General features: G+C 44.9%; 3 protein-coding genes across 3 annotated transcripts; 1 reads left to right on the top strand and 2 right to left on the bottom strand.

Annotated features, from left to right (window-relative positions):
- Positions 1 to 11,689: 11,689 nt before the first annotated feature.
- On the top strand, positions 11,690 to 12,997 carry LOC112903646 (lichenase-2-like). The gene is made up of 2 exons (XM_025972883.1): positions 11,690 to 11,765; positions 11,994 to 12,997. The coding sequence occupies exons 1-2, from the start codon at positions 11,690 to 11,692 to the stop codon at positions 12,995 to 12,997; spliced, it is 1,080 nt and encodes a 359-aa protein (XP_025828668.1).
- A 4,474-nt stretch (positions 12,998 to 17,471) lies between these two features.
- LOC112903645 (dehydration-responsive element-binding protein 3-like) lies at positions 17,472 to 22,194 on the bottom strand. Its single transcript, XM_025972882.1, has 3 exons — positions 21,970 to 22,194; positions 17,841 to 18,419; positions 17,472 to 17,783 (listed from the first exon to the last, which is right to left on the bottom strand). The coding sequence occupies exons 1-3, from the start codon at positions 22,192 to 22,194 to the stop codon at positions 17,622 to 17,624; spliced, it is 966 nt and encodes a 321-aa protein (XP_025828667.1). The 3' UTR covers positions 17,472 to 17,621.
- Positions 22,195 to 23,051: 857 nt separating this feature from the next.
- Positions 23,052 to 24,593, bottom strand: LOC112903644 (UDP-glycosyltransferase 72B1-like). The gene has a single exon (XM_025972881.1). It carries the CDS (start codon positions 24,591 to 24,593, stop codon positions 23,163 to 23,165), a length of 1,431 nt encoding a protein of 476 aa, XP_025828666.1. The 3' UTR covers positions 23,052 to 23,162.
- Between the last annotated feature and the right edge of the window lie 454 nt (positions 24,594 to 25,047).

Genomic DNA, 25,047 nt, shown 5'->3' with positions numbered 1-25,047 from the left:
GTACACAAGATGATATTACTATCACTATGGGATTTTATCCTCAACGTGCATATCCAATTTAAATTTTGAATTCGTACGGGCCTACACCATGTTAGGTGATATTACTATAAAATTCACCGGCGAAATCTTTTTGCGTCATTTTGTTTGGGCTGGTAAAGTCGTGAATCCACTCGCATACCTAATAGCCACATAAGTTGTTTCCTTCCGCCTCTCTCACACACTATATATAGATGGGTTATGAAATATTCATGGTGTTTAAAGAAATGAAACTAAGTGTGTGAAATGTATTTATACCGGAAAGTCTGTCTTGATATAAAGATCACACGGCGTGTCTACGACTCCTATGTGCTTTTTGATGAAGTGAGCCAATGCCTTCTGGATGATGTCTATAAAGTTTTGATATTGTGTTATTGGTGTCCTCTTTCCGTCAATCACCGCAACTCGAGCTCGATCAGTCTCGATACTGAGCAAGATCCAGTGATAGCTGTTGATACACATATACAGATTAAATGTTGGATATACTTATTATCAAATTGAAGGGATGAAAACAGAGTCGAAGTACTCACTTGAAATTATACGGTAACAGAATGAATGTACAAGTATGCTGCCTATCCAAGACCCTGAATACATTGTTCTCAGTCCGATTTGGCCATTTGTTTACACTATTCTCGTTTAAAACATCCGGGTCCATGAAGCCGATGTGATAGTACCCCTTTCTTCGGCATTCTTTCACCTTCATCCTACATGATAAAAAAAGAGGGGATGAGAAAGCACATAAGTAGTTGAGCTATAATATAGAAATAAGAGGAAACACTTACATAAGAAATACACTGACGAGGGACTTGTCTAGGACGTCTTGATGGTATAGAAACCAAAGACTCACAAACTCGATCCATAGGTCAGCTAGCCCCTGATGTAAATCACTATCTTTAACCTGAGCTGCGAATATTATGTCTCCATCTGTAGTGGTCGTTATGTACTATTCATGCAACTCACGTATTCTCGTTGGTAGCATGTTCAGAAACTCAGGCCACATAAGCGGTTCCCCAATTACAAATGGTTTTCTTCCTACCCCTGGGTGAATCGGGATTGGAACCTCCCCTCGGAGTTGAGCTTTTGTGAGTTTCGTTTCTGCCACAAACTCGGCCGTAGCTTCATCCTCTTTTGAAAGCACTTGGAGTGGAGGTATTGATTGTTGGGGTTGTTCTCCGAGCTAGGGAATGTTTTTGCCCCGACGATTACTCTTCTTCTGATAAGACTTTGTGATTGAGCGGTCGTAGTCCGATAGTGTTTATTTCTCCCTTGGTTGGCACATGGTTATGAAGAACTTATGCCCGGCTGGATCCAATGGTTGCTTCGGCTCAGGGTTCCTTGGTGCGAATTGTTCTCGAATCTCCTTTCTCACATGCTCATTCAATTCCTCTTGGGTCATTTCGTATGCTAACTTTGGAGGTGGAGGCTTCTCTTTCTTCTTAGCTGGGTTCTTCTTTGCCTTAGGAGGTGGCGGTGGCGGGACCCAAGCCTTTGCATTCTTTTTCGCCTTAGGAGGTGGCGGCGGTCTCATGCTGGGGTCCCATGGAGTGGGTGGTGACTATGGATCCATGCTGGGGTCCCTTTGTGTGGGTGGTGACAGCAAACCCATGCTGGGGTCCCTTTGTGCGTGTGGTGATGGCGGACCCATGCTGGGTGTTGGCATTGGCGATCTTGGCCCTAGGCTCTGAGCTGATGTTGCGGGATCTATGGCTCCTTGCGGAAATCTTATGTAGAACTTGTTCCAACAGATCCAAGTGTGCAGCGCATGTTGTAGTTCCTCTTCTCCATCACCTCCAGGGATCTCGAGGTCGAGGTCTTCCAATCCTTTCTCGACTCGGTCAACCATAACTCTAGCATATCGTTAAGGAATCGGCATGCCATGAATTATCTCGCCTTGGACATGTACTTTGGCAATACCTTGAGCCACTAATTTGACATTTTTTTCTATGCTGATAAAGAAGCTCGCAGGGGTCCTCACGGTGATGTCGTCCACGGGGTAACGTTGTTGGTTGTTCACAACCATTTTAGTACGATCTCTGCCGGCCAGATGCTCCGTGGAAGCGACGCTCCTACGACGTTGAGAGCCAGGGCTGCATTCCAAATTAGGAGCTGAAGGAGCTTCTTGTAGTTGTTGGCTAGCTGCCATTGTAGCTTCGAATTGCAGCTTCAATCGAAGCTACTCGTTCTTCTAGGGCACGCATCTTCTCTTCCTATTCAACTTTCCTTCTGCATCCGCTTCGGTAATTGTCGATATCTGCACTGAAGCCATGCTTCCATGGAACTATGCCCATGCCACGAACACGTGCTATGTGTTCTGGTGTCCCAAGAGCATATGTCAGCCCATCTTTCTCTCTGTCAGGATTCAAAGTGCCTTCGGCAATGGCCTTTAGTGCTGTATCGAGCCTGTCGCCCGCTTCTCCTATTCGATCGGTAGTCACGAACGATCCATCTTCCATGTTTACTGTGCCTCCATGACCATAGAAGAAATACTTTGCTCTCAATGACCAATTGAAAGTCGCCGGTATGATTCCTCTTGCCATTAGGTCTTCTTCCATTTTCTGCCATTTCGGAATCGCTGAAGAATAACCTCCTTGGCTAAAGATGATAGAAGTGCTTCTTCTTGGTTGCATTGTCTTTGTTCCATCTTGCTCGCTCCTCGCTGTCCTCGGGCAACTTGTACTGCATGAATTCATCCTAAAAAGGACGTTGCTTCTTGTAGTTATTCTCAAAGTCTGGCGTGAGGCCCTTTTTGACATAGTCTTTGTTCAAGTTTTTCTTGAACATTTGCAAAGAAATAGCCATATTCTTCATGAACCAGTCCTTCAAGACTTCCTTTTTGTCCTTTGGAAAATTGAAGTGCAGTTTCACCTCTCTCCATAACATTTCCTTCTCCATGTCAGGGATGATGTCTGCATCATTATCAGTGACTTTATTTTTCATTCATAGTTTGTAGCTAATGGGGATGTTTTCCCGGAAAAAATATCCACATTGGTTGACCAATGTCCTATCAACACCCTTGGGAGCCATTGGTTCACCGTCCTCTTTCAATAAGGTGATGTTGGTACACCCCGCCATTTTTTTCTTCGAGCCTTGTTTCCGTTTTGGTTTCCTCGATCCAGATGCCTGGTAAAAGATCTATTAATACACGCAATTCATACGTAGAGAATTCATATATATATATCATGTTAGTTTATATATGCATGAATTTTATATACCTCGGCCTGAACCTCTTCCAAAGCAATTTCCATCTGCTCATCATCACCATTGCGAGTATTGTTCAGATATTAGCTACCGTCATCCTCGGTGCATCATCTTCGAGGGATGGTGGGTGATTGGCACCTTCATGAATTACATTGTGAAGGAACTCCTCGTCGTCATCAATAGGATTCATTTCGACTCCTATCCTAACAAAATATGCAATGTCTATAATATTCTACAATATTCAATAATTTTCTATAATAAATATATGAAGTTGTACCGCAACAAAATTACATCACATATAATTTCCTACTACTCTCTACAATTTTTCACCTTCTTCTACACTATTCTACAATTTTCTACCATTTTCTACAATATTCTAAAAATTTCTATAATTTTCTACAATTTTCTACTATTCCCTATATTTTTCACCTTCTTCTACAATATTCTACACTATTCTACAATTGTCTACCATTTTTTACCATTTTCTAAAAATTTCTATAATTTTCTACCACACTTACAAAAATTTTAAAAACTAAAAAAAGGCTGACGTCAGCACATTGTAGTGTTGACGTCAGCGTGGGGCTTACGGTGGGGGGGGGGAGGGGGGACGCGACGGCGGGCGCCTAATGGCGTGGCAGCGGCGGGCGGGCGTGGAGGCCGGCAGCGCGGCTCGACGCGCATGGAGGCCGGCGGTGAGGGCAGGGTGAAGCGCGGCGGTGAGGGGCCGCAGCCCGGCGGCGCAGAGGCCGGGCACGAGGTAGGGCGGCGCGTGGTGGGGAGGTCGGGCCGCGGCGGCGGCCGACCAGGATGGGGTCGAGATGGGACGGCGGCGCGCACGGATCGGAGGCCGGCCGGGATGACAAAGACGGGATGAGGCGTGGCGCGCGCGCCGCACCGGGCCGGTAGACAACGCGGGGATGGTGGCGCGCCGCGTGGAGGCCCTGCTGCGGCAGAGTGGCGGCATGGAGGCGCGCTGGGTCGGGAGGTAGACCGAGGTGGAGCTGCGACCAGCGACGGAGACGAGAGGGGACTTGGCATCGATTGAGATCGACGCCAAGTTCTGTGTGCTATATAGGGCAGCCCGTTTAGTACCGGGCCATGGCTGTGCCCGGTACTAAACTTGCGCAGTCGCCGTTTAGTACCGGGCACAGCCACAGCCCGGTACTAAACTGCCTCCACTGGTGGAAAATGTTGGTGGAGGCATTTTAGTACCGGGCGAAGCCTCGGCCCGGTAGTAAAGAGCCAAATTCCGATTTCCTTTATATATTGCATTATAGGTGTTATAGATATTTTTTAGTGTGACAAATTAACTAAAGGCACAAAAAATACAAATATTTAATATTTTGAGTATGCAAAATTATAGTATTGTATAGTTTACATCACTTCATCACATGACATATAGTTCTATGCACTTAATTCAACATATTGATTCCAAATTGCCTTTTATAAGTGTTTTAAATATCTTTTGTGTGTAATAAATTAAATATAGGTGCAAAAATGCAAATATATAATATTTTGACCATATTGTCCGAATAGTATCATTATTCGAAAGATACGACAACATGCATCATTAGAATGTCAAAATAATTCCTTCATAATACAAAACAAATGCTAAGTATATATATTTTTTCACTTTGAAAAATTAGATATTTCACATTCACTAATTATACATTTCACTAGCTTCAAAGCATAACAATAATGGCCGCCCTTGGAAATACACGTGTCACTAAATTAATTGAAAATGAATATTAGCATAATGATATATACACACATGTCACTTGAAATTAATTGAAAAAAATCACTCTACATTTTCCATGTGCAAACTAACCACATTCAAATTCTAGTCATCTCTTCTCGCTATATATCTCAAATGAATGTGTAAATATTAAAAAAATCATGTTCATTCTCACTCTTTCTATTAATCAATAATCTCTCTAAGTATAAAGCATGAAATGAAGTATAAAGACCAGCGAAGAATAGAGGACGAAGTTACTAACCTTTTGAGCACTTGGATGCGTGAAATCCTCACCAATCTTAAGAAAAATGGGCAGTACCTCCTCTTTAAAACGCCATGGGGAAGAAGAAGCCCGAGGTCCAAATGACTGGCTCGGGCTCGGGAAGGAAGAAAGGTGCTGATATATAGATGAAGGCACGTTAGTATTGGCTGGTGGTTCAAGCTGGTACTAAATATCCTAGATGCCATTTAGTACCGGCTGGAGCCCCAAGCCGGTACTAAAGTGGCACTAGTCGTTGCCCTCCGGCATCGGTGGTGCACTTTAGTGTCGGGTGGAGACTCCAGTCGATACTAAATGGCTCTCCGGGGCACTGTTCTTTCGGCCCGGTACTAAATGCAGGCGTTAGTACCGGCTCAAAATGCAGCCAGTACTAACGCCAGGGACGAATGCTCACTTCTCTAGTAGTGGTTGCGGGAGCTCCACTTATACCGGATACAGTTAAGTTTGGGGCATTATATATGTTAAGGAACCATATCTACTCAGACTTCAAGTCTGAGTATACATTGGAGGAAGATCCACAAAAGTTGTGGGATTCTCCGGGGCAACATTATGAACAGCAAAAGACAACTGTATTTTCTGAGGCTTCCTATGAGTGGAACCAATTGTGCGTTTAGGATTTCAAATCCGTGGATGCGTATAATCATGTTGTTCATAAAATCAACTAGAAACTCAGGTTGTGTGAGAAAGAGCACTCTTTTTTTGAATAAAATTGAGAAGACATTGTTTACAATGCTTCCATTAGGGAGACTCATCACACAACAGTACCATAAGAAGGGTTTCATAGTCTATGCTACATTGATTTAGACATTGCGTTAAGCAGAGAAAATTATGAGCTCATTGTGTGGAACTCTCGGCAGCGCCCACCGGGTACCGCTCCTCTGCATGAAGTGCATGTCATTCAAAATACTGGGAGGTATGGTTCTAGCAATCACCTTAGAAACTCATCCGGTTTAAGCGGAAGAAAAACCGCAAGCCTCGGAGAGACTTCAACAAGGGAAAGACATTTCTAAGCCCAAATACGACAACCACGAGACTTGTTTCAAGTGTGGTTATTGCAACATGTGGCTAAGAAATTTTTGGTGGAACTGTATATGATGCCTATGGGATATGGACAGAACGCTGAAGGAAGGAAGTACGGAGTATGCTTCATCTCCAAAAGTGCATGAGGCTAGTACTTTGGACTCTGTTCCTGATGGAGCGAGTCCAAGTGACACCAAGACTCTACAACAGGGGGAGAATCCTTCGGGCAATGACAATATGGTCATGGATTGCGAGTCCAACGACATATTTGGAGACCTTAACTAGGCTCCATATATTATCTTCTAGATAATTATCATTTGCAAGGATGTAATATATGACATGATGTTGTCCTTACTAAGTTTGTACTAAAACACTATGTTTACAATAATAATATGAATGGTACGTGTTCTATGTATTTGCATGAGTTTTTATATTAAATTCTACAATATCTTAGATTACTACAAGATCCGATGGAGGAAGAGATGTGCCTAGGGAACATTGTACGTAGGGAAATAAAATATTTCCAGGCTCTTCAAAGAGAGAAGGAAATATTTTTAAAATTGTTGGACGCGATGTTATGATAGTTGTTTCTCGATGAGCCACTATTATCTTTTCCATGGGAACGTAGTAAGCATTGAGGAAATATTATTGTATCCCGATGAGACTCGTATCCTCCTAAGTTAAAAAGTTATCCGTTGAAATGGCACTCATGTTGATACACATGAGTTAAACGGGAAATAATTTCCTATTTTAACAAAGGCAACAGATTGGCAATGAAACACTTGAAGAGTGTCTTCTCTCCCATCTGGAGTGTACTACACATACATTCAACTCATAATGCATGTTGCGTACAGAATAATTCTCTCTTGATGGAATCAAGATTTGGCATGATGGCCTCATCATTCTACCCAGGATGACGAGAATTATTAACAATTCTGTTGGTCACATCATAAATTCCTCAAATCATCATATTTGATGTGCATGATGTGCACAACAAGGGAATTAATTTAAGGGTCCTCTTACCTTAAATTTTGAATATGAGCATAGCAATTAGTTGATCACATTCAAGAATGTTTATGTGGCTCTATTCGACCGTCATGTGGATCAACTAGGTACTTGGAAGAGCATGTTAATGCATAATATAGTTCCATTTGTGTCCTTTATGGTGACACAATTTTTGGCAAACTCATTGCTCAAATTATTCATTTGGAGCAAAAGATCCTAGATCCAGGATCGCATCCATGCATATGGAATTGTTTGGCCTTTTTGGGAACTATATTATTAAGTATGTTACATTCATGGTGGTTTATGATAATTTATTTGAATCTCTGAACAAAAGAATGCAACTATTTTATGTGATCAAGGTAGAATTGAGAATCGCCAACATCTGTTGGTGCATGTGGCATGTGGATGTACACACCAAATTCATTAAACTACAATCATACGGCTCCCTCTATTTGCAATGGATACGTGGATATTTGATGATCAAATATTTCCCATTTACAAGTCAGCTATGTCTTGCATATACTCATATCACCACCTCAGCATACACTTATGGGCACTGAAATACTAGAGGTATAAGTATCTATCATTCATTACATACCTCGGATTATCCAAAGGGGATCTTAATCATGGCCCGTATGCTGATTATTTATGAGGAGGATTCCAGGCATTAGGGGAGATTTATACCACACAGAATGCCAGGAATCAGGAGTGAATGTCACATCTTGATATTCTCCCCTTATTTGTATCCATGTACAAGAAGAATCTGAACTGCTGGTTCAGAATCTTATATATTTGCAATGTTTTGCAAATGATCTGCCAAATTCATTTACTCATGGTGTTATCTGTTTATCATTTTTCATTATGCCAGAAAGAGTGGAGGTACCAATTTTAAAACCGCTCAACTCCCAATAGGAGGGGGAGAAGTATGGTCACAAGAAAGATAGCTTTTACAAGCTTTCATGAAAAATGGAGTAAATGCTAATCAATATCAAGTTGATTGACACTTTTGGATATTTACTATCCAATACCTATGGATGGTTACCATCCAAAAGACCATCATACATATGCACATATTCAGGTGCTGGATCAATGGAACGCCCTAACTCTGTTGTTGTGGATAGTGACATAGAGTTCAAGGGTTAATATTTTCACAAGGAATATTAGTTATGTTGAATCAATCATACAAAGTCTACAATGTCGATATTTCTCCATCTTAGATTGCCTTACACCTACTGGATCCAGACCAAAAGTCCTAGCAAGGAGTGTTTGACACTCATTTTGGGTCAAATCAAAGGTGGCAATTGAGGAGAAGCGCTCTCACTAAATGATGTTTGAGTAATATGTTACTGTAATAATGCTTTCTTTGTAGAAGCATGGTGGTGAGATAGCAAGAGCTTGTAGCATATGGTCTCACAAAGAGACCTAGCTGGCATACTCTTGGAATGTGTGAAAATTATGTTCCTACATTCGATCTCCGGCAGATCTTTGGAATTTGATGGATTCAGATACACAAGTCAATGGACTTCGTGTCAGGAATCAAAATCGCAACATACATTGTGTACAACTTAGGTCAATGCATGACTTGAAAAAGTTGGTGTTTGTGGTGCACCGATTGGGTGAGTTCTTTCCTCAGAAAATTTACTCCCAAGAATGATGGTTGCATAGGTGTGTTCATATTGAATTCCTAAATGGATTCCGTATCATTCTCAATCACAAAGTTAATCAATGCAATCATCTTATGACAGATTATGAGATGAAGATTGGATAAAATCAAATCACCTTAAGTCTACAACTTAAGCATATTCATCAGTTTATTAATATATGATGATATTGGATGATCATATCCATCAACTCTTAAACATGGATTGTTATCATTTTGACCCTAGGATTAAACCTAGTGCCAACAAAGCGCTTATGTATCATGCAAGTCGCAACAGGCCTGATATTGCATTTGCAGATACTTGCTAGCACAAATAGCACTATTCCATAAGGCCTTTTTGGCGGGAGTCAAGGGAGAGATATCAATAGATATCTATATGGTACTAAAGGCTCTTGACTTATCATTGGATAGGTTGAACATGACCATAGAGGGATATGGAGATATTGCTCAGCTAATCCCTGTTAATGCATACCATAGACTGATACATTTGTGGTGGAATTCTCATTGGAGTGGTAATAGACTAGTGATTATTCCCGCATATAATTCTGAAATCTGACATATGCATGTCAGATTTTGTTGAGTGACCATTGTGATTTTGTCAAATCGCTGACCTTATATATCAAGATAAGGTTACTTGTATTGCTTGGATACAAACAGGTTATGTGAAAGCAATATAGCATTATTGCTCACAAAATGGTTTATCCTCATGTATCACAATACATTCGAGGAACAAATACCTTGCAAATTAAATATGCGATTGTTTCACAAATTTATTCACAAAGTCTCTACCATATTTCTCACTTATAAAGTGTTTGTTGAATTGGTATGTGATGACTTTGACATTTGCAAGGTTCAGGGGGAGTATCCTCTTGATTGTAACCTGTTGTGTATCATATTGTACTCTTTTCTTTTTATGAGTTTTTCCCATGGGGTTTCTTATATAAAAGTTTTAATGAGGCAATATCAATACAAGGATATATGTCATATCTTCTATTTTTTCCACGGGGGTTTTTAAGTAAGATATCCAAGATATATTAAAGATATGCATTGCTCTCTAAATTCTTAAGGAATTTTGTTTGAGCGATGATCGTGTATGCCATATCATTTTCTCCTTATTTTCCCAACTGGGTTTTGAAGGAGTTTTAATGGCAAATCCATATATATTCCTCGTATTTTTCCCACAGGATTTTTGGAGGAATTAATCGATTCATTGATCTTAAGACTGGAATTGATCAAGGGGGAGTGTTGTAAACCAATTTATTGGTGATCAACACTAGTAACCACCTCCAGCAGTTGCCTACCCAAAGGGTCTCGCACCCTTTCACCATGACCCTTCATCATGTATATATATGTACAAACAGATCAATAGAATACACAGAGATTTCACTCTTGTCTATTTGTGTCTCTCATTTACATTCGAGTATTACTACTCTAAACACTTTGTCTCCCTCTAATATTGCTAATCCAATCAGCCATGATATTATCAATGACCCTAGCCATACCGTGGTCTAAAGCGATTTGGACAACCAATTTACAAAAACAAAATTTCAAGACATTTCCTTAAGAACACTGCCAACGGAAACGGAATGAGACTTCAAGAGATGGTTGACATAAGAAACCTCAAGTGAAAATGGTTTTTTTTTCAAGCGCTAGACTTATGTAACCACCTTTAAAAATTGTTTCTATTTTTTTAATGAGGACAAGGTTAAAGTTGAAATTTTCTAGAAGGGTTTATCATGCTCATCCCTATATCTAGTAAAATTTATAAGATGCTTTCAATCTTTTGGACTAGATTAATAGAATGTACAGCATGCATTGAGACATTTAGTGGTGAAGATGCCACATAGGTGTACATTCAAAATTACATATAGCGAAAAGGGTTATCAAATTTTACTAAAGATGGAGGTGTATATATCCCTTCACAATGAATGATGGATTCGTCCAAATTTTATGGTTTATTCTAAAGGCGGTACACATAAGGAAACACAAGCGGGATCGGAATGGCATTATCCCTTCACAGTGAATGGTACTATATGAATTAGATTTTCCTGGATCATATTGATCATTAGAGCTTCTATGCCATGCGTGGTAAAGGGAAATTAAAAGCCACGCATGGAACGGAAAGCAATGACAATAAATAACGAAAAAAAAACAGATGAGTCCAGATGTACTCTTAGATGTTGAGTTAGGTCTCAAGACAATACCAGACTCGTCTTTTATCCTGCGGATGATGCAACCGATGTTGAACCACTGATCCAAATGAAGATGTGACGTGAAACCAAGTTGGCATGGCTCGTCGCCAGTCTGGGTTTTTGCCTCTCAATTAGAGCATGGGCATGGCGAGATGGAGGTTTCGAAGCAGAAAAGATGATAGATCGGCATCTTTCTTCCATTGGGTTCGCCAATCAAGCTGTGAATCTCAGAAACAACAGGATCAAACCGGAGTGCCATGTTGTCGTAAATAACCTAAGATCCTATTACTGTCGTATAACTGGAATATTAGGTTGCTGATGTGGCTTGTCCAATAACCAAGAGATCGGCTCTATTTTTGGCCCTGCTCTGATTGCGCCGCGCCATTCAACAATGGTTCCAAATCACACGTCAGGTGTCATCTAAGAAATAGCACGTGCGACGGCTGCCCCTGGCTAGTCAAATTGGGATAGGCTAAAAACATTCTCTCTCCTGAAGACCTATATAAGCAAGCTGCAGAAAGCGGCATCCATATAGCCTTGAAAGAGAGACGGAGAGCTGCGCAATGGCGAGGCAAGGTGTAGCCTCCAGCATGTTTGCCATGGCATTGCTCCTGGGGATCATTGCTTCCGCTCCCCAAAGTAATAAGTCTCTCTCTCTCTCTCTCTCTCTCTCTCTCTCGATCTCTCTCTCTCTCTCTCTCTCTCTCTCTCTCTCTCTCTCTCTCTCGCTTATCCGTAAAAAAGAATACATGTATAGATAGACATAGTACATCATTTCATGTAACAAATGCATTTAAACATCTACTATGATCAGCATGTACCGGCCGGACTAATTAGTGAAGGTCCATTTCTACTTGGTACTTCCAGGCGTTGACTCCATTGGGGTGTGCTACGGCATGAGTGGCAGCAACCTCCCGCCGGCGAGCACCGTCGTCGGCATGTTCAAGTCGAACGGCATCAAGGCGATGCGGCTGTACGCGCCGGACAAGGCAGCGCTCCAGGCCTTGAACGGCACCAGCATCGGTGTCCTCGTCGGCGCGCCGAACGACGTGCTATCCAACCTCTCCAGTAGGAAGGCCGCCGCCTCCTGGGTCCGCGACAATATCCAAGCCTACCCCTCGGTCATGTTCCGCTACGTCGCCGTCGGCAATGAGGTGGCCGGCAAGCCGGCGGACCTTCTTGCTCCGGCGATGGAGAACGTCCACGCCGCGCTCGCGGCGGCCAAGCTTGGGCACATCCAGGTGACCACGTCGGTGTCGCAGGCGATAGTGGGCGTGTTCAACCAGCCCTCTGCCGCCAATTTCACCAAGGAGGCGCAGGGGTTCATGCGCCCGGTGCTGCAGTTCCTGGCGCGCACCGGCGCGCCGCTCATGGCCAACATCTACCCCTACTTCACCTACGCCTACAACCCGGGCGACATGGACATCCGCTACGCGCTCTTCACGGCTCCGGCCACCGTGGTGAAGGACGGCAAGTACAATTACCAGAACCTCTTCGACACGACCATCGACGCATTCTATGAGGCCATGTCCAAGCTCGGCGTGTCCAATGTGTCGGTCCTGGTGTCGGAGACGGGGTGGCCGTCCGGCGGTGGCAAGGCGGCGACACCGGCGAACGCGAAGGTCTACAACGAGAACCTGATCAAGCACATAAGAGGGGGCACGCCGCTTCACCCGGACGCCATCAAGACGTATCTCTTCTCCATGTTCAACGAGAACCAGAAGGCCAAGGGCGTGGAGCGGAATTGGGGTCTCTTCTACCCAAACATGAAGCCCGTCTACCCAATCAGCTTGGAAGTAACTCCGGATCCTGATTCACCAGCTCCAGCGCCGGATCCTGAATCTCCAGCTGCAGCTCCTGATTCTTATTAGGAGTGATCCTCTGAGCTCGTGGAATAAGTGAGTCCGTCCGATAAGAATGTAAATGAATATTGCCATGCAATTAGCTAGTTATTTTCAATGATTTGTCTACGCAAGCAGATTTAAATACATAGAAATTACCTTAGATGTATATAACGGGTCGAAACTCTGTCCCACCACTAACACTAAGTTGTTTGAAAATGGTTTTAGGTAGTTGCTGACAAAAAGAATGAATTTTCTCGATAAGAACATTTTAACTTTTTAAATGGTGCATACAGATCACCACCGATATAGTGCATGTCCTTTACTCACAACATAAAAACAATGATGGATACTTTTTTCTAATGGTAATGACTCTATTCCAGCCGGCCGTCTTTCTAAATCTCGCCACACTGTCACAGGTCACTTCCCCTCGACGCAATCCCGAGCCCCCACCCAACCTGGCTATGGCGAGACCCCTCCTCCTCCTCGTACTCCTCGCGCTCCTCGCCGCGCGCGACGGGCGCACGGATGAGTCCCTGCGGCTCTACGCTGAGGCCGCCCACGACAACCCACTAGCCTCCGCCCAGGCGTCCCTACGCCTCGAGGCCTCATTCCAGGCGCCCTCGGCCAGCCGCCATTTCGCCGGGAGGGGCGCGCCCTGGGGCCGCCGCGTCGTCGCCGCCTCCGTGGGGGGCTAAAACCGTGAGCCAAACCTTACCTTCTCGCTCTGAGATCCTCGCGCATGCTGCCCATCCACCGCTGCCTCCTCCTCAACCGTCGGGCAAGGGCTGCGGCTCCACGCCGCGTGGTGAGCGGGCGGGCAGCAGCAGGTGGTGGATTGGATGAGCTACCGCCTCTACGTCATGTCCGTGCATTCTTGTGCAGCAACAAAGCAATTTAACAACATTTAATTGGCATTTAAGCAGTATTGAGGTAGCAATTTAATAATATTCTGTAGGCAATTTATTGTTCTGGATTATGAAATATTATGCTCCAGTAGGCAATTTTTTACTTTCTATCAGGCAATTTATTGTTCTGGATTAGGAAATATTATGCTCTTCAGTAAGCAATTTTACATATCGAGCATTAGCAAATTTGTCAAAAAGTTGGGTGATAACTGTTTTTAATTTGTGGAGGTGATGTTTGTTTTGGTTGGGCGGACAAGTTGTAGTATGGACAAATTTTAAGATTGCAGATATGCAAATTTGTGTGTATCATCAGCCATCGCTGCCATTCAGCTAGGCAAATTTGTGTAAATGGAGGGTAAAACGATGGTGTTGGCCTGTTTGTATATTTATATGCACGCCAGAGCTAATCTGCTCTACCGGAAAGGAAGCTAGGAAGAAGGCTCTGTCTACTTTACCAACAAAAGAAGGGCCGTAAGGCTAAACTAAAATACGGCCGGCCGTAAGTTAGCCAAGTCGTCCTTTGCTAATTAGTAATTAGTAAGTTATTGAGCCATATCTTCCCAAAGCATTGTGTAACTGGTGGTTAGTAACCCCTGAAAGCGCAATGTGGCAAACAATTTTTACTTTACTACACGAGAAAATGAGGGAATCACATAGAAATATAAGAAACCTGACGTGGTGAATATCCTAACCTTTTTGTGTTTCATATAGCAAATATGTTACATGGAAAAGTTTTTCCAACATATGAAAGCTTTATGCTTGTACACACCTAGGTAGAAACCCCGTCCCTACCACTAATAACATAATTTGTATAGCCTAGCAAGAACAGAAGATGCTTGGATCCATTACATCGTAGGAGTGCTTCATACAGCCTTCAAGGTATCCTTTTTCCCCCTTTGTCTTGCTTGCATGTTTAGCGTGCTGGTCGCCCGGGACCTTTTGCCTTTGACTGCTCCACGACCAGACCCATGGTCAGCAACACATAAACATCGCAGGCATCTGTACGTGCCCCTCGCCTGTGCAAGCTTCCCCAGCGTCCCTTGCGCTTTCCGCAGCCATCTTTTATTTGTGCTCATCTCGTGTGTTGCCTGCTTGCTTCCTTCTTCGATTCCTCGGACCAACAACTCCAATCACAGCCCACCATGGTTTGTATCTAAGAAAATCTTCAACCTACCACCTTCGTTGCTCCTGCAATGCCTTTCTCCTAGATTCTCATATGTATTGCTATATAGATCATATAGTTTAGTTTGGTCCTGGCCCTTTGTTTCCGCACGGCCACATGGCTTACATAAAATGTGTGTTAGATTACTAGTAGATGACGTCTAAATTAGTCTGGAGATAGGATTGCAATGATCTATCCCTGTTACGTACAATCCAAGCCCTGAGACCTGGCCTATGAGTTGATCCCGTTTTGTAAACAAATTCCGTATGCTGCTTATGTAATCAACCTGAAAGGCTAGGAAAGAGTATTGCGACGCGTGTTTTTGTACAACGTACCCTAGTACTAGCCTGCTGGTACAAATTTACCGGGCTGGAGTTGAAAAATCCCCTCGTCGGCGAAAACCGGGGTTCAGGGGTTTTGTCTACCCATGGTTGAGGTTGCCTTCTACCTCTCACACAATGGTTTCGGCCGGGCAGGTCTTTCCCGGACGCGCCCGTCGAGTTTTTTTTTACACTTGTACCAGCTGTGGAAATAATCTCATGAGCACTAATATGCCTCACAATACTCTCTTATGTGGAAGCGTAGCACTAATGGCGATAGTTCCGGGAAGCCGCTATACTGAAATTTTCGTGTGATGTTTCTGTTTAACAATATAAAGAGCAGCTTCCTTGCTAGCATAATTAAGCTGTCGTCCGTTTGGATTTTGGCAATATTTTGTTTGAATCAGCTAGTTTCTAATATACTGCTCTACATACGGACAGCGCAAGAGCACCTGAACCAATACCTAATCAATGTCCTTTTTAGTTATACTTTGAACCAAGATGATGGACATTTTGCTGGTGCCTCTCCACCTACCAAATAAAACCATTTTATTGCATTGTGTCCTTCAGGTTCAGTAGAACCATTATGTCAACAATCCAATTGCACAGTACGTAACATATCTTTTTTTAGTGTAGCATTGTTTTCCTGTGTTCCAGTTAGAATATGCTGTTCAACTTGTTCACACCTTTTCACACCTTTGCTTGGCACATTTCATCGTCTGACACGCATTCCATGCGGTTGTTCACCTTTTAGTTATGTTACCAATTTTACGGCAATAATATCTTTTTCCAAATAATTGTATTTTTTGCAACATGCATTTCAGTGTGATTCTGTAATTAAGCTAATTACTAGTAAAGATTAGTGGCTACATGCATTATATGATGTTGAGTATTCTCGAGGTGATCTGAGTTGCTCATCAGTATTCCACGCCATGACATTACGTAACGCTTATTTCTATAATTTCCATTTTTTTTATTCGCTTGCTGTTTGACAGAACATCAATGTCAGCAACGCATGGATGTTGAACAGCTCCATCCAGAAGACAAAAGTAGGAGAATATTGCTTCGATCCAATTGTATTTTATTTGCCAATCAATGGCAGCACCACTAAGGCACTAAAGAAGAAGTGGTCTGGAGACTGGAGATGACAAAGCACTTCTGATAGTTAAGGTGGGTTTGAGTTAGGAGTTAGTTGGAGTTTTCACGGATGGTGATTGCAGTTTTAAGTATGAATGCTTCCTATTCTTTGCTTATTATGACTAAGGCCATGCCAGGAATATTTTCTGAACTGCTATAGAATAAAAGATTGTCGAATATTGAACTCCTAGCTAAATACAGATAGCTGAAACTGAATGTGCCTAGACATGAAGAGGCCAAGTCCAATTCATTCCTCTCTTTACCTGACTGATGGCTTTCTTTGTGTTGCATCCAGGGGCAGATCCAGCGAGCCACCCTACCCCCATGCATCCCATGGAGCCCCCCCCCCCCCCACCCCCCCACCCCAAAAAAAACATTTTTCAGGCATGGATGAAGAAGAGGAAGAAGAAAAAAGAGAAGAGGGAGGAACAAAAAGAAAAAAAAAGGAGGAGGAAGAAGAAAAAGAGAGGAGGGAGGAACAAGAAGAAGAAGAAACAAGCCCCCCATAACTTGAACTCTTGCATCCTAGGAACCTATGAAACTCTATAAGTGTTCATTCTTAATATAAATTTTAGTCCTAATAATAATGTTGTCATTCAATCACTAAAATCACAAACAATAGCCTAGCATGCCTAAATATGGATATTTTCTCTAGTAGATACAATATTAATATTGATCTATGTATCTTTCCAAAACCTTGCGTTGGAGTAGACCTAATTGGTTATACACCAGTGCGTATCTTCTATTGGTGATTTTAAGCAAGTTGCATTGTATTTCCTGTTACTCCTATTTTATCTAAGCAGCCCGTTAGTGCCCCTGAAGTGAAGATATTGAAAGAAAAATAGGAACGGAAATATAATAAGTTGATACATGTATGTACTGGGGAGAAACTCTTTCTCTACCACTAACTTAAGTTCTTTGAAAATGGCTTCACCAAGTTGCTGACTAAACAATAAAAGAATGAATTGATTATGAATTGAAAAATGAAAAAGAATAAATGAATAGAAGCAGTTGAGCCAGGGTGGTGACACATGATAGAGACATGACTAGCTCTAGCCGTGCTAATCCATGTGTAATTGTGACGAGCAGGATGATTACGCCACCGGAAAAGGGTAATCCCTTGAGTGTCAGTCCTCGGATGCCATCCGGAGGAGCTCCTCCAAGTACTCAGCGCCGAGGTCCTCAAGCTCCAGCACATCGCAGTGGCCGGGTGTCGCCACCGGCTGCGGCACCGCCATAGCCGCCACGGACGATACGCTGGACGCGGTGGCGCTTTGGGGTGCCAATTGCTGCTGGCACATGCGATTCTTGTTGGTCTTGGTGCTGGTGGTGTCTCTGCCATGGACGAGCTTGCTCCGCCTGCGCGCCGTGCTCATGCGCCTGGAGTGGTGGCGCTTCAGCGCGAGGACAGGGGAGACTCCGGCGGTGGCGTCCACGATTGTGTGGAGTGACTGCTGAACGTGCCTGATGGGGAAGTTGAGGATGGCGTCGGCGCCGCGGGAGGCGAAGGCGGCCTGGTCGTAGGCGATTGCGGCGGCCTCGGGGTTGTCGAAGGTGCCGAGCCACACGCGGGCGCCTCCGCGTGTGGAGTCGCGGATCTCGGCGCCGAACTTACCCCATGGCCGCTTGCGTACCCCGATGAAGGCCTCCTGCTTCTGGCCCGGCCAGGCGTCCTGCCGCCAATGACGGCCGTTGGCTGTGCCTATCGATTCCATTCCTGTCCCGGAGGAAGTACACGAGGATGATGAAGAGGACCAGCCGGAGCACTCGTCGGCGTCCATGTGCTGGACAAGGTCGTTGAGCAGCTGTGTGTCCTTCCTGTCGGCCGCGTCCAAGGACAGCAGCGCGGCTAGGGCTGCAACAGGGTAGTAGCACGATGATGACGATGACGATGACGATGAGGAGGTGGAGGAGGTGAAATGCTCCTGCTCCATTTTGATGGATTGTGATTGTGAAATAGAAATAGAGATAGAGCTCCTGCTGTGAACTGAGGAATTAGGGAAGAAGCAGAATAGAAGATGCTTGGCTCCATAACATCGTAGCGAATGCTTTATATAGCCTCCAAGCTCTATCTTTTTTTTTTGCTTGAATGTTTAGCATGGTGGTCGCCTGGGACCTTTTGCGTTTGACTGCTCCACGACCAGATCCATGGTCAGCAAAATCGATCGGCTCGGTAGGTGACCCCTGGTGACGTAGGACAAGCCGATACGACAAGCTTCCCCAGGGTCGCTCGCGCTTTCCTCAGCCATTTTCTGCTCATCGCTTCCATTGGACAGCTTTCTAGTGCGTTTCTGGCCTGCTTCCTTCTTCGATTCATCGGACCAATGTCTCAGCACCTCATGGTTTATATCTAAAGAAAATCGGCAACCTACCTTCTTCGATGCTCCTGGCCTCCTGCAGTGGCCTTCTCCTACTTCTTTATTATTATACAGATAGTTTGGGCTTGGCCTTTTGTTGCCTAGATTGAGTCAAGATGCACATAGGTGCAACCGTTTCACGTGCCCAATTAGTAACACCTAATAAGTTCTTCCTGTGTTCCTTTTTCTCTTGTTTAGGATATATATAAATGGCTTGGAGAAATATAAAGAGAAAGGCATAAACTGGATTGCTTTGATTTTTTTTTCTTTTTTTTTGACAACTACGGTAGGCAAAATGCCGGCCTGAACTTTTTCATTTATATATTGCAAGGCAGTCGCATATACGGATTTGCGAAGAGAGGTGAAAGTAGAGAAATGAGCGTTATAACTACATATTACAGAAGAAATTCAGTGACTCCATGATCAAATTCTGGCGCGATCCGCGATATGCTCATAAGCCCTCTAAGACCAGAGACGAAGATCAGAGGCTATGTTCCTCAACGTGATGGAAGGAGGTTGAGTTGTGACCTCAAGATTGCTTTGACTTCTTTCCCTACAATGTTATCCGCGATAGTTCCGGGAAGCTGGTACTCAAAAATTACTAAGTATTGTGCTTCTGTTGGACAATATAATGAACAACTTCCTTGATAGTAGTATTACAAATCCTTGTTATGTACTAGTTCAGCTATCGCCGCGGCACGTTTCGTACGTAGTTGTTGAGTTAGCATAAAACTAAACAAGAGATGAGCGGACGTCAATCAAACGCTAAGTGGTGGTGCCGGCTGCGGCCTGTAGATAGTTAATGTACTCTACATACGGACAGTGCATGCACGAAAACCTGAACAAAAAGTCCAAAACCTATAGAATGTCCTTGTAATAATATTGTAAGACAGCAAGCACTGTTTCTAGCTACAAAGCCTAGGAAATCATTCATTAATGCTACAAAGTTACAGAAAAATGTTGTCCATCTCATCCTAGGAAATCATCCGTAGTGGGACCAAGTTACAACGGAGGAGGGTGATATTTTTTTAAAAAAAAATAGAAATTAGAAAGTAACGAATCGTTGAGACTTGCATTATCACCATTAATGCTACAAAGTGTGACTGCCTAAAGATAATCAGTAGTAGTAGCTAGACCATGTTACGACATCGAGTGTTTTGGACATAATCATAACTTCCTATTTATACCCACTTTCTGCTTGAGATAATAACTTCATTCTCAGCACTGCGTGAATTTTGGAGAGGTCCATTCACAAGAAACAAAGTTGTTGGTTAATATTGTTTTGATCCACTAATCAGTTATTTTATTTGTAAATGGCTCCACTAAAGAAGTTGTGGTCTGGAGATGACAAGAGCATTATGATTGCTGATAGTTTGGTTAGGTTTAAATCAGGAGTTAGTTTTTCATGGAAGGTGATAGCAGTTTATGTAAGTATGGCAGCTATTATTCTTGCTTGTGGCCGCAGGAAACCAAGTGGGGAGCTAATACTTTAGAACTGCTTTAGAATCAAAGTCTGAACCACTCGGGAACAAAATAAAAGGATGTACTATTGAACTCCTAGTTAAATATTGGATGATTCAAACTGAATTCGTCTACGACATCGAAAGATTTGTTGCTTCCAGGACCTTGCAGCTATGATGCATGGGATTCTCTTAAATCTCAAAAGAGAATACTTGACCAAATGAAAAATTGATGATTCCTTTTATCGTGGGTATAAATACTTATGATGGCCTTATGTTACTTTGACATTGATGAGTATAATTTCCAGCGAACACCCGTCCGTACAAAAAGAGCAACACTTTGGTATCTACACTGTGGTGTAGCCTGTAACATTTGCTAAAACTTTAATTTTTTTGGTGATTTTTAGGAGAGAGATAAAAGGTATCTATTAGCAAGGACAAGATTCGTCAAAAATACTCTTTATGTATGTTATGGTTCAGGTTCTTTAATTTGTAGTAGCAATAGTATTACCCTTAAATTACAGGTTTCATATGCATACCAGGTTTACTGTAACACTCTAGGGTCCAGAAACACAATGCTATTGAATTATCCAACACATATACCAAACTATAAAAAAACATGTATTTGAAAAAACACGTATTACCCTTATACACGTATTTGATTCTCTTTTTTTAAAAAAACAAATGTGAACTTTGGATCCTCTCATATTCCTGTTGACGCGAAAACGTGCTGCGCCAAATACTGAGCACTGAATGTGCAGCACGCGGAGGCGCACCTTGCAGCGCCGCTGCGCCAACCGGTCAGACCGGTCTCGTTGGGGCGGCCCGACGAGGATCCAACGAACGCCCCTCGAGAGGGACCCTGTCGGGGCAGGCACACCTTGGGTTGCTCTAGGGTCGGCAGGCCACTTAGAGCGTCCTCAAATACCATAGAGACGAAGGAAGAACGGTAGATCGGGATTGGAAAAGCTAGGGTTTGGAGAAGACAAAAGGTAATGAAAAGTAATATATTGATATATTTTTGATCGATTGGATCCTCTCAATCGGCCGTGGCCCTTTATATTTATATTTATAGGGAGAGGAGGTCTTACCCTATTATAAGTCCAGATCCTAATACATCTCGTGTCAAAAATACAACTTCTAACTCGGACTGCACAGCTAAAACCGGTCTGACCGGTCTTTGCCTGTTTTGCCATCTTTGCAAAAATCGGTCAAACATCTCATATGAGATAGGACCGATAGGTGCTATAGTACCTCTAGGGGGTATAGGTGGTGTGCTATGTGCAAAAGTACAATATGGAGGTACAAAATTGGCAAGCTCATTTGCCGAACTAGGGATGCTTGTAATAGGTTCAGGGTATGTAGGCTGAGCCACCATCGTATAGTAGGTGTTACTGTCTGACCACTGAAATAATTCAACGGCATTCCAAACTGTGGTCGGCCCACAGTGGATGCTGCCGATGGTTTAGAAATAGAGTCTCAGAAGTAATACCAGAAACAACAGGTGAGAGATCCTTGGTTATTGCTGGTTGTTTATTAGTTGTTTTCCATTTTCTAGAACTAAGCCAATTAACCAAATAAACATCCCGCTCAGCTAACATACTCTTCACTTGTTTAAGGGTAACACCAGAAGATGAATCACTCACATTGGGTATTACCTCGGTAGATGCATCCGTGGAGGTGGATGTGAAGGTGATGTCCTTGACCTTGGTGATGTTACCCCATCGGTCAACTTTAAAGATTGCAAGCACTGCCTGCAGATCCTCCTCATCACATTTCTTCTTGCGCTCCTCCAGCATCTGACGAACATCTTCACGAAGATGGTCGATCGTCGGCTTGATGATGTTCCTGGCATTGACCTTAGTGAGATCTTCACCCGCCATTGCAGCCGATGTAGACTTCTTCTGTCCTAGCGGAGCCGCCAAAAAGTATGTTGACACGAAAATGTGGCACGCCAAATACCAAGCACTGAATGTGCAGCACATAGGGGTGCACCTTGCAGCGCTGCTGCGCCAACAGGTTAGACCGGTGTGGTAGACCGGTCAGACCGGTGTCGTTGGGGCGGCCCGACGAGGATCCAACGAACGCCCGCCCGGGAGGGACCCTATTGGGGCAGGCGCACCTTGGGTTGCTCTAGGGTCGGTAGGCCATCTAGAGCTTCCTCAAATGCCGTACGAAGGAAGAACAGTAGATCAGGATTGGAAAAGCTAGGGTTTGGAGAAGATAAAAAGTAATGAAAAGTAATAGATTGATATGCTTTATATTTATAGGGAGGGGAGGTCTTACCCTATTAGAAATCGAAACCCTAATACACCTCATGTCAAAATACAACTTCTAACTCGAACTGCACAGCCAAAACCAGTCTGACGGCCCTACTTAGCCGGTCTGACCTGGGTCAAGTCTTCCCGAAGACATAACTCTCTTATCCAACTCCAAATTTGATGTTCTATATATGCATTTTAATCATCTCGACGAGAGCTACGCAATGGTGAAGTTAAATCTGCATTTTGACGAAGTCACCCAAACCGGTCTGACCGGTTTGTGCACATCGGTCTGACCGGTCTGCACAACCACTCCAATTTTGGTCGTCAACAATTCCTTTGACATTTGCGATTGACATTGCAGCTAGTATACAACTGGTCATTTGTGTCACGCACAAAGCAAGAAACATATTTTTTGCGGAGCGTATAGTTCACATTGTTCTCTCTGTTCAAGACTAAAGAGTACAAAAGGGAAGTGAAGTACATTACTTAGAACACACAAATGAGTTACCGGCAAACGTAGTAGTTCAAATAAACGTACAATTTGTGATACGGAATTGAGAGTTCAATGGGGGCATGGACTAGTTCCCCTAAGTTGCCCACTTCTCTACCACCTCGGCTAGTGCATCAGTCGTGGCAGCACCACCCTCTCTCAGACCCTCCAATGCTGCCTTCTGCAGCTCCGCCACCGTGGCTCGCACCGCGGCACCCTTCTGCTCCCCTGCCATCAGCTCCTTCACCACCCCGGCGACTGTCTCCTTCCTCTTCGGCTCCGGCACCGGTATCACCGCTCCGATCCCCTCCGCTAGCATCACCGCATTCTGGTGCTGCTCGGCGTACAGAGGCCATGCCACCATCGGCACTCCATGGACGAGGCTCTCCAAGGTCGAGTTCCACCCACAGTGCGTCAGGAACCCTCCGGTGGCCTCGTGGGCTAGGACACCAATCTGCGGCGCCCATGAGGACACCAGGAAGCCGACGTCTTTGGTCCTCTCCACGAACCCTTCTGGCAGGAACACGAAGGGGTCCTCCTTGCTCTCGGCGTCGTAGTAGTTGTCGCTCACCGCCCCCTGGTCGCTCGGGCTCCGCACGACCCACAGGAACCGCTGCCCGCTGAGCTCCAGCCCGAGCGCGAGCTCCCGCATCTGCTCCGTCCGCAGTGCGCCGCCAGAGCCGAACGAGACGAAGATCACCGACCTGGCCGGCTGCCGGTCGAGCCACTCGAGGCAAGCCGCGCGCGGCGAGGATTTGGTGTCGGTCTCGGTCAGTATGAGAGGGCCGACGTTGTACACCGGTGGGCGGCCGGGCTCCTGCTGCCGGCGAAGCACCGCGGCGGCCTCCGGCTCGACGGCGTCGAAGGAGTTGACGAGGATGGCGTCGGCCTCACGGTAGCGCGCGGCGTGGTGGAGCATCCAGCGGTAGCAGGGGTCGCCCTTGTCCTGCAGCGGCGAGAGGATGGCGGAGCCCGGGATGGGCACGCAGCCAGGCAGCCGGACCGGCTCGGCGAGGTCCCGGAACTCGCCGGGCACGGTGGCGTCAAGCTCCGGCAGGCGGAGCAGCAGGGCGAGCATGTGGAGGTTGGTCGGGTTGAACAGGTACCGCCTCCCCACGCCGGCGGCGCGCGCAGCGTCGAACGCGTCAGTGCCGAAGATGTCGGTGACGAAGGCCACGAGGCGGGTGGTCTCCTTCATCTTGGTGAGGGCCTCCGCGATCGCCGGGACGGAGCGGGCGGTCTCCTCGGACATGCGCGTCTCGATGGCGGCGCCGCGCGGCAGGTCGGAGAGGTCGACCGGCGGGAGGCGGAGCGAGGCGATGCCCGGCGGGAGGGAGGCGAGGAAGGCGCGCTGTGTGGCGGAGGCCGTGGAGGCGAATGTGAGGAGCGTGGCCGTGGCGCCGTGCCGGGACGCCAGGCGCCTGGCCAGCTCCGCCAGCGGGATCAGGTGGCCCATCCCGGGCGTCGCCAGCATCGCCACGTGCGGCGGGCGAGCCGGCGAGCCGTCATCGCGCGCGCCGTTCGCCATGCTCGCCGTGTGTTTGAGCGTTTCGCAAGGTGTTGTCAGCTCGGTTATTGGTGTCCCCTGATCGGTGAGCTAGGCTGTGCTGACTGCTGAGGAGCCTGTCTGGTGTGTGATGGGCTTTATAAGCAGGGGAGCTGTCGGTGCGCAGTCGTGGAGGTTTTGGTCCCTACAGACTACAGTATGGTTCGCCGCCGGCGGCCGTCCCCGTGCTCTGTATGCAGACCAAGATTGAAAAATCGACCGATAATCACGATTATCGGTGAATTTTACCGTTACCGACACGTAGCGATACACGTAGCGATACTGATAATCGATTGAGATTTCGATAAATTTCGATTCAAAATTTAAAAATTTAAAAAAAATTATAAAAAACAGGGGAAAAAATATATATCAGAGTAAATTGTTAATGCAATAGTTTCTTATGGACTACGGTGAATTGTCGTCCCACACATACAAA

Source organism: Panicum hallii, chromosome 8, assembly GCF_002211085.1.
Source record: "Panicum hallii strain FIL2 chromosome 8, PHallii_v3.1, whole genome shotgun sequence".
In the NCBI taxonomy this organism is placed as follows: domain Eukaryota; kingdom Viridiplantae; phylum Streptophyta; class Magnoliopsida; order Poales; family Poaceae; genus Panicum; species Panicum hallii.
Note: the sequence above shows the minus strand (reverse complement) of the source record. Positions and strands in the feature narration are given on the sequence as shown.

What these genes read in the sequence shown, in the direction of transcription:
- LOC112903645 (XM_025972882.1), bottom strand. Translation starts at nt 22,194, where the DNA reads ATGGCGGGTGAAGATCTCACTAAGGTCAATGCCAGGAACATCATCAAG. An exon ending in CCACGGATGCATCTACCGAG is followed by an intron (nt 18,420 to 21,969) that starts GTAATACCCAAT and finishes AAAATGGAGCAG; the next exon opens with GAGCATTTCACCTCCTCCAC. An exon ending in CGCGCAGGCGGAGCAAGCTC is followed by an intron (nt 17,784 to 17,840) that starts GTCCATGGCAGA and finishes ATGTGCCAGCAG; the next exon opens with CAATTGGCACCCCAAAGCGC.
- LOC112903644 (XM_025972881.1), bottom strand. Translation starts at nt 24,593, where the DNA reads ATGGCGAACGGCGCGCGCGATGACGGCTCGCCGGCTCGCCCGCCGCAC.
- LOC112903646 (XM_025972883.1), top strand. Translation starts at nt 11,690, where the DNA reads ATGGCGAGGCAAGGTGTAGCCTCCAGCATGTTTGCCATGGCATTGCTC. An exon ending in CATTGCTTCCGCTCCCCAAA is followed by an intron (nt 11,766 to 11,993) that starts GTAATAAGTCTC and finishes TGGTACTTCCAG; the next exon opens with GCGTTGACTCCATTGGGGTG.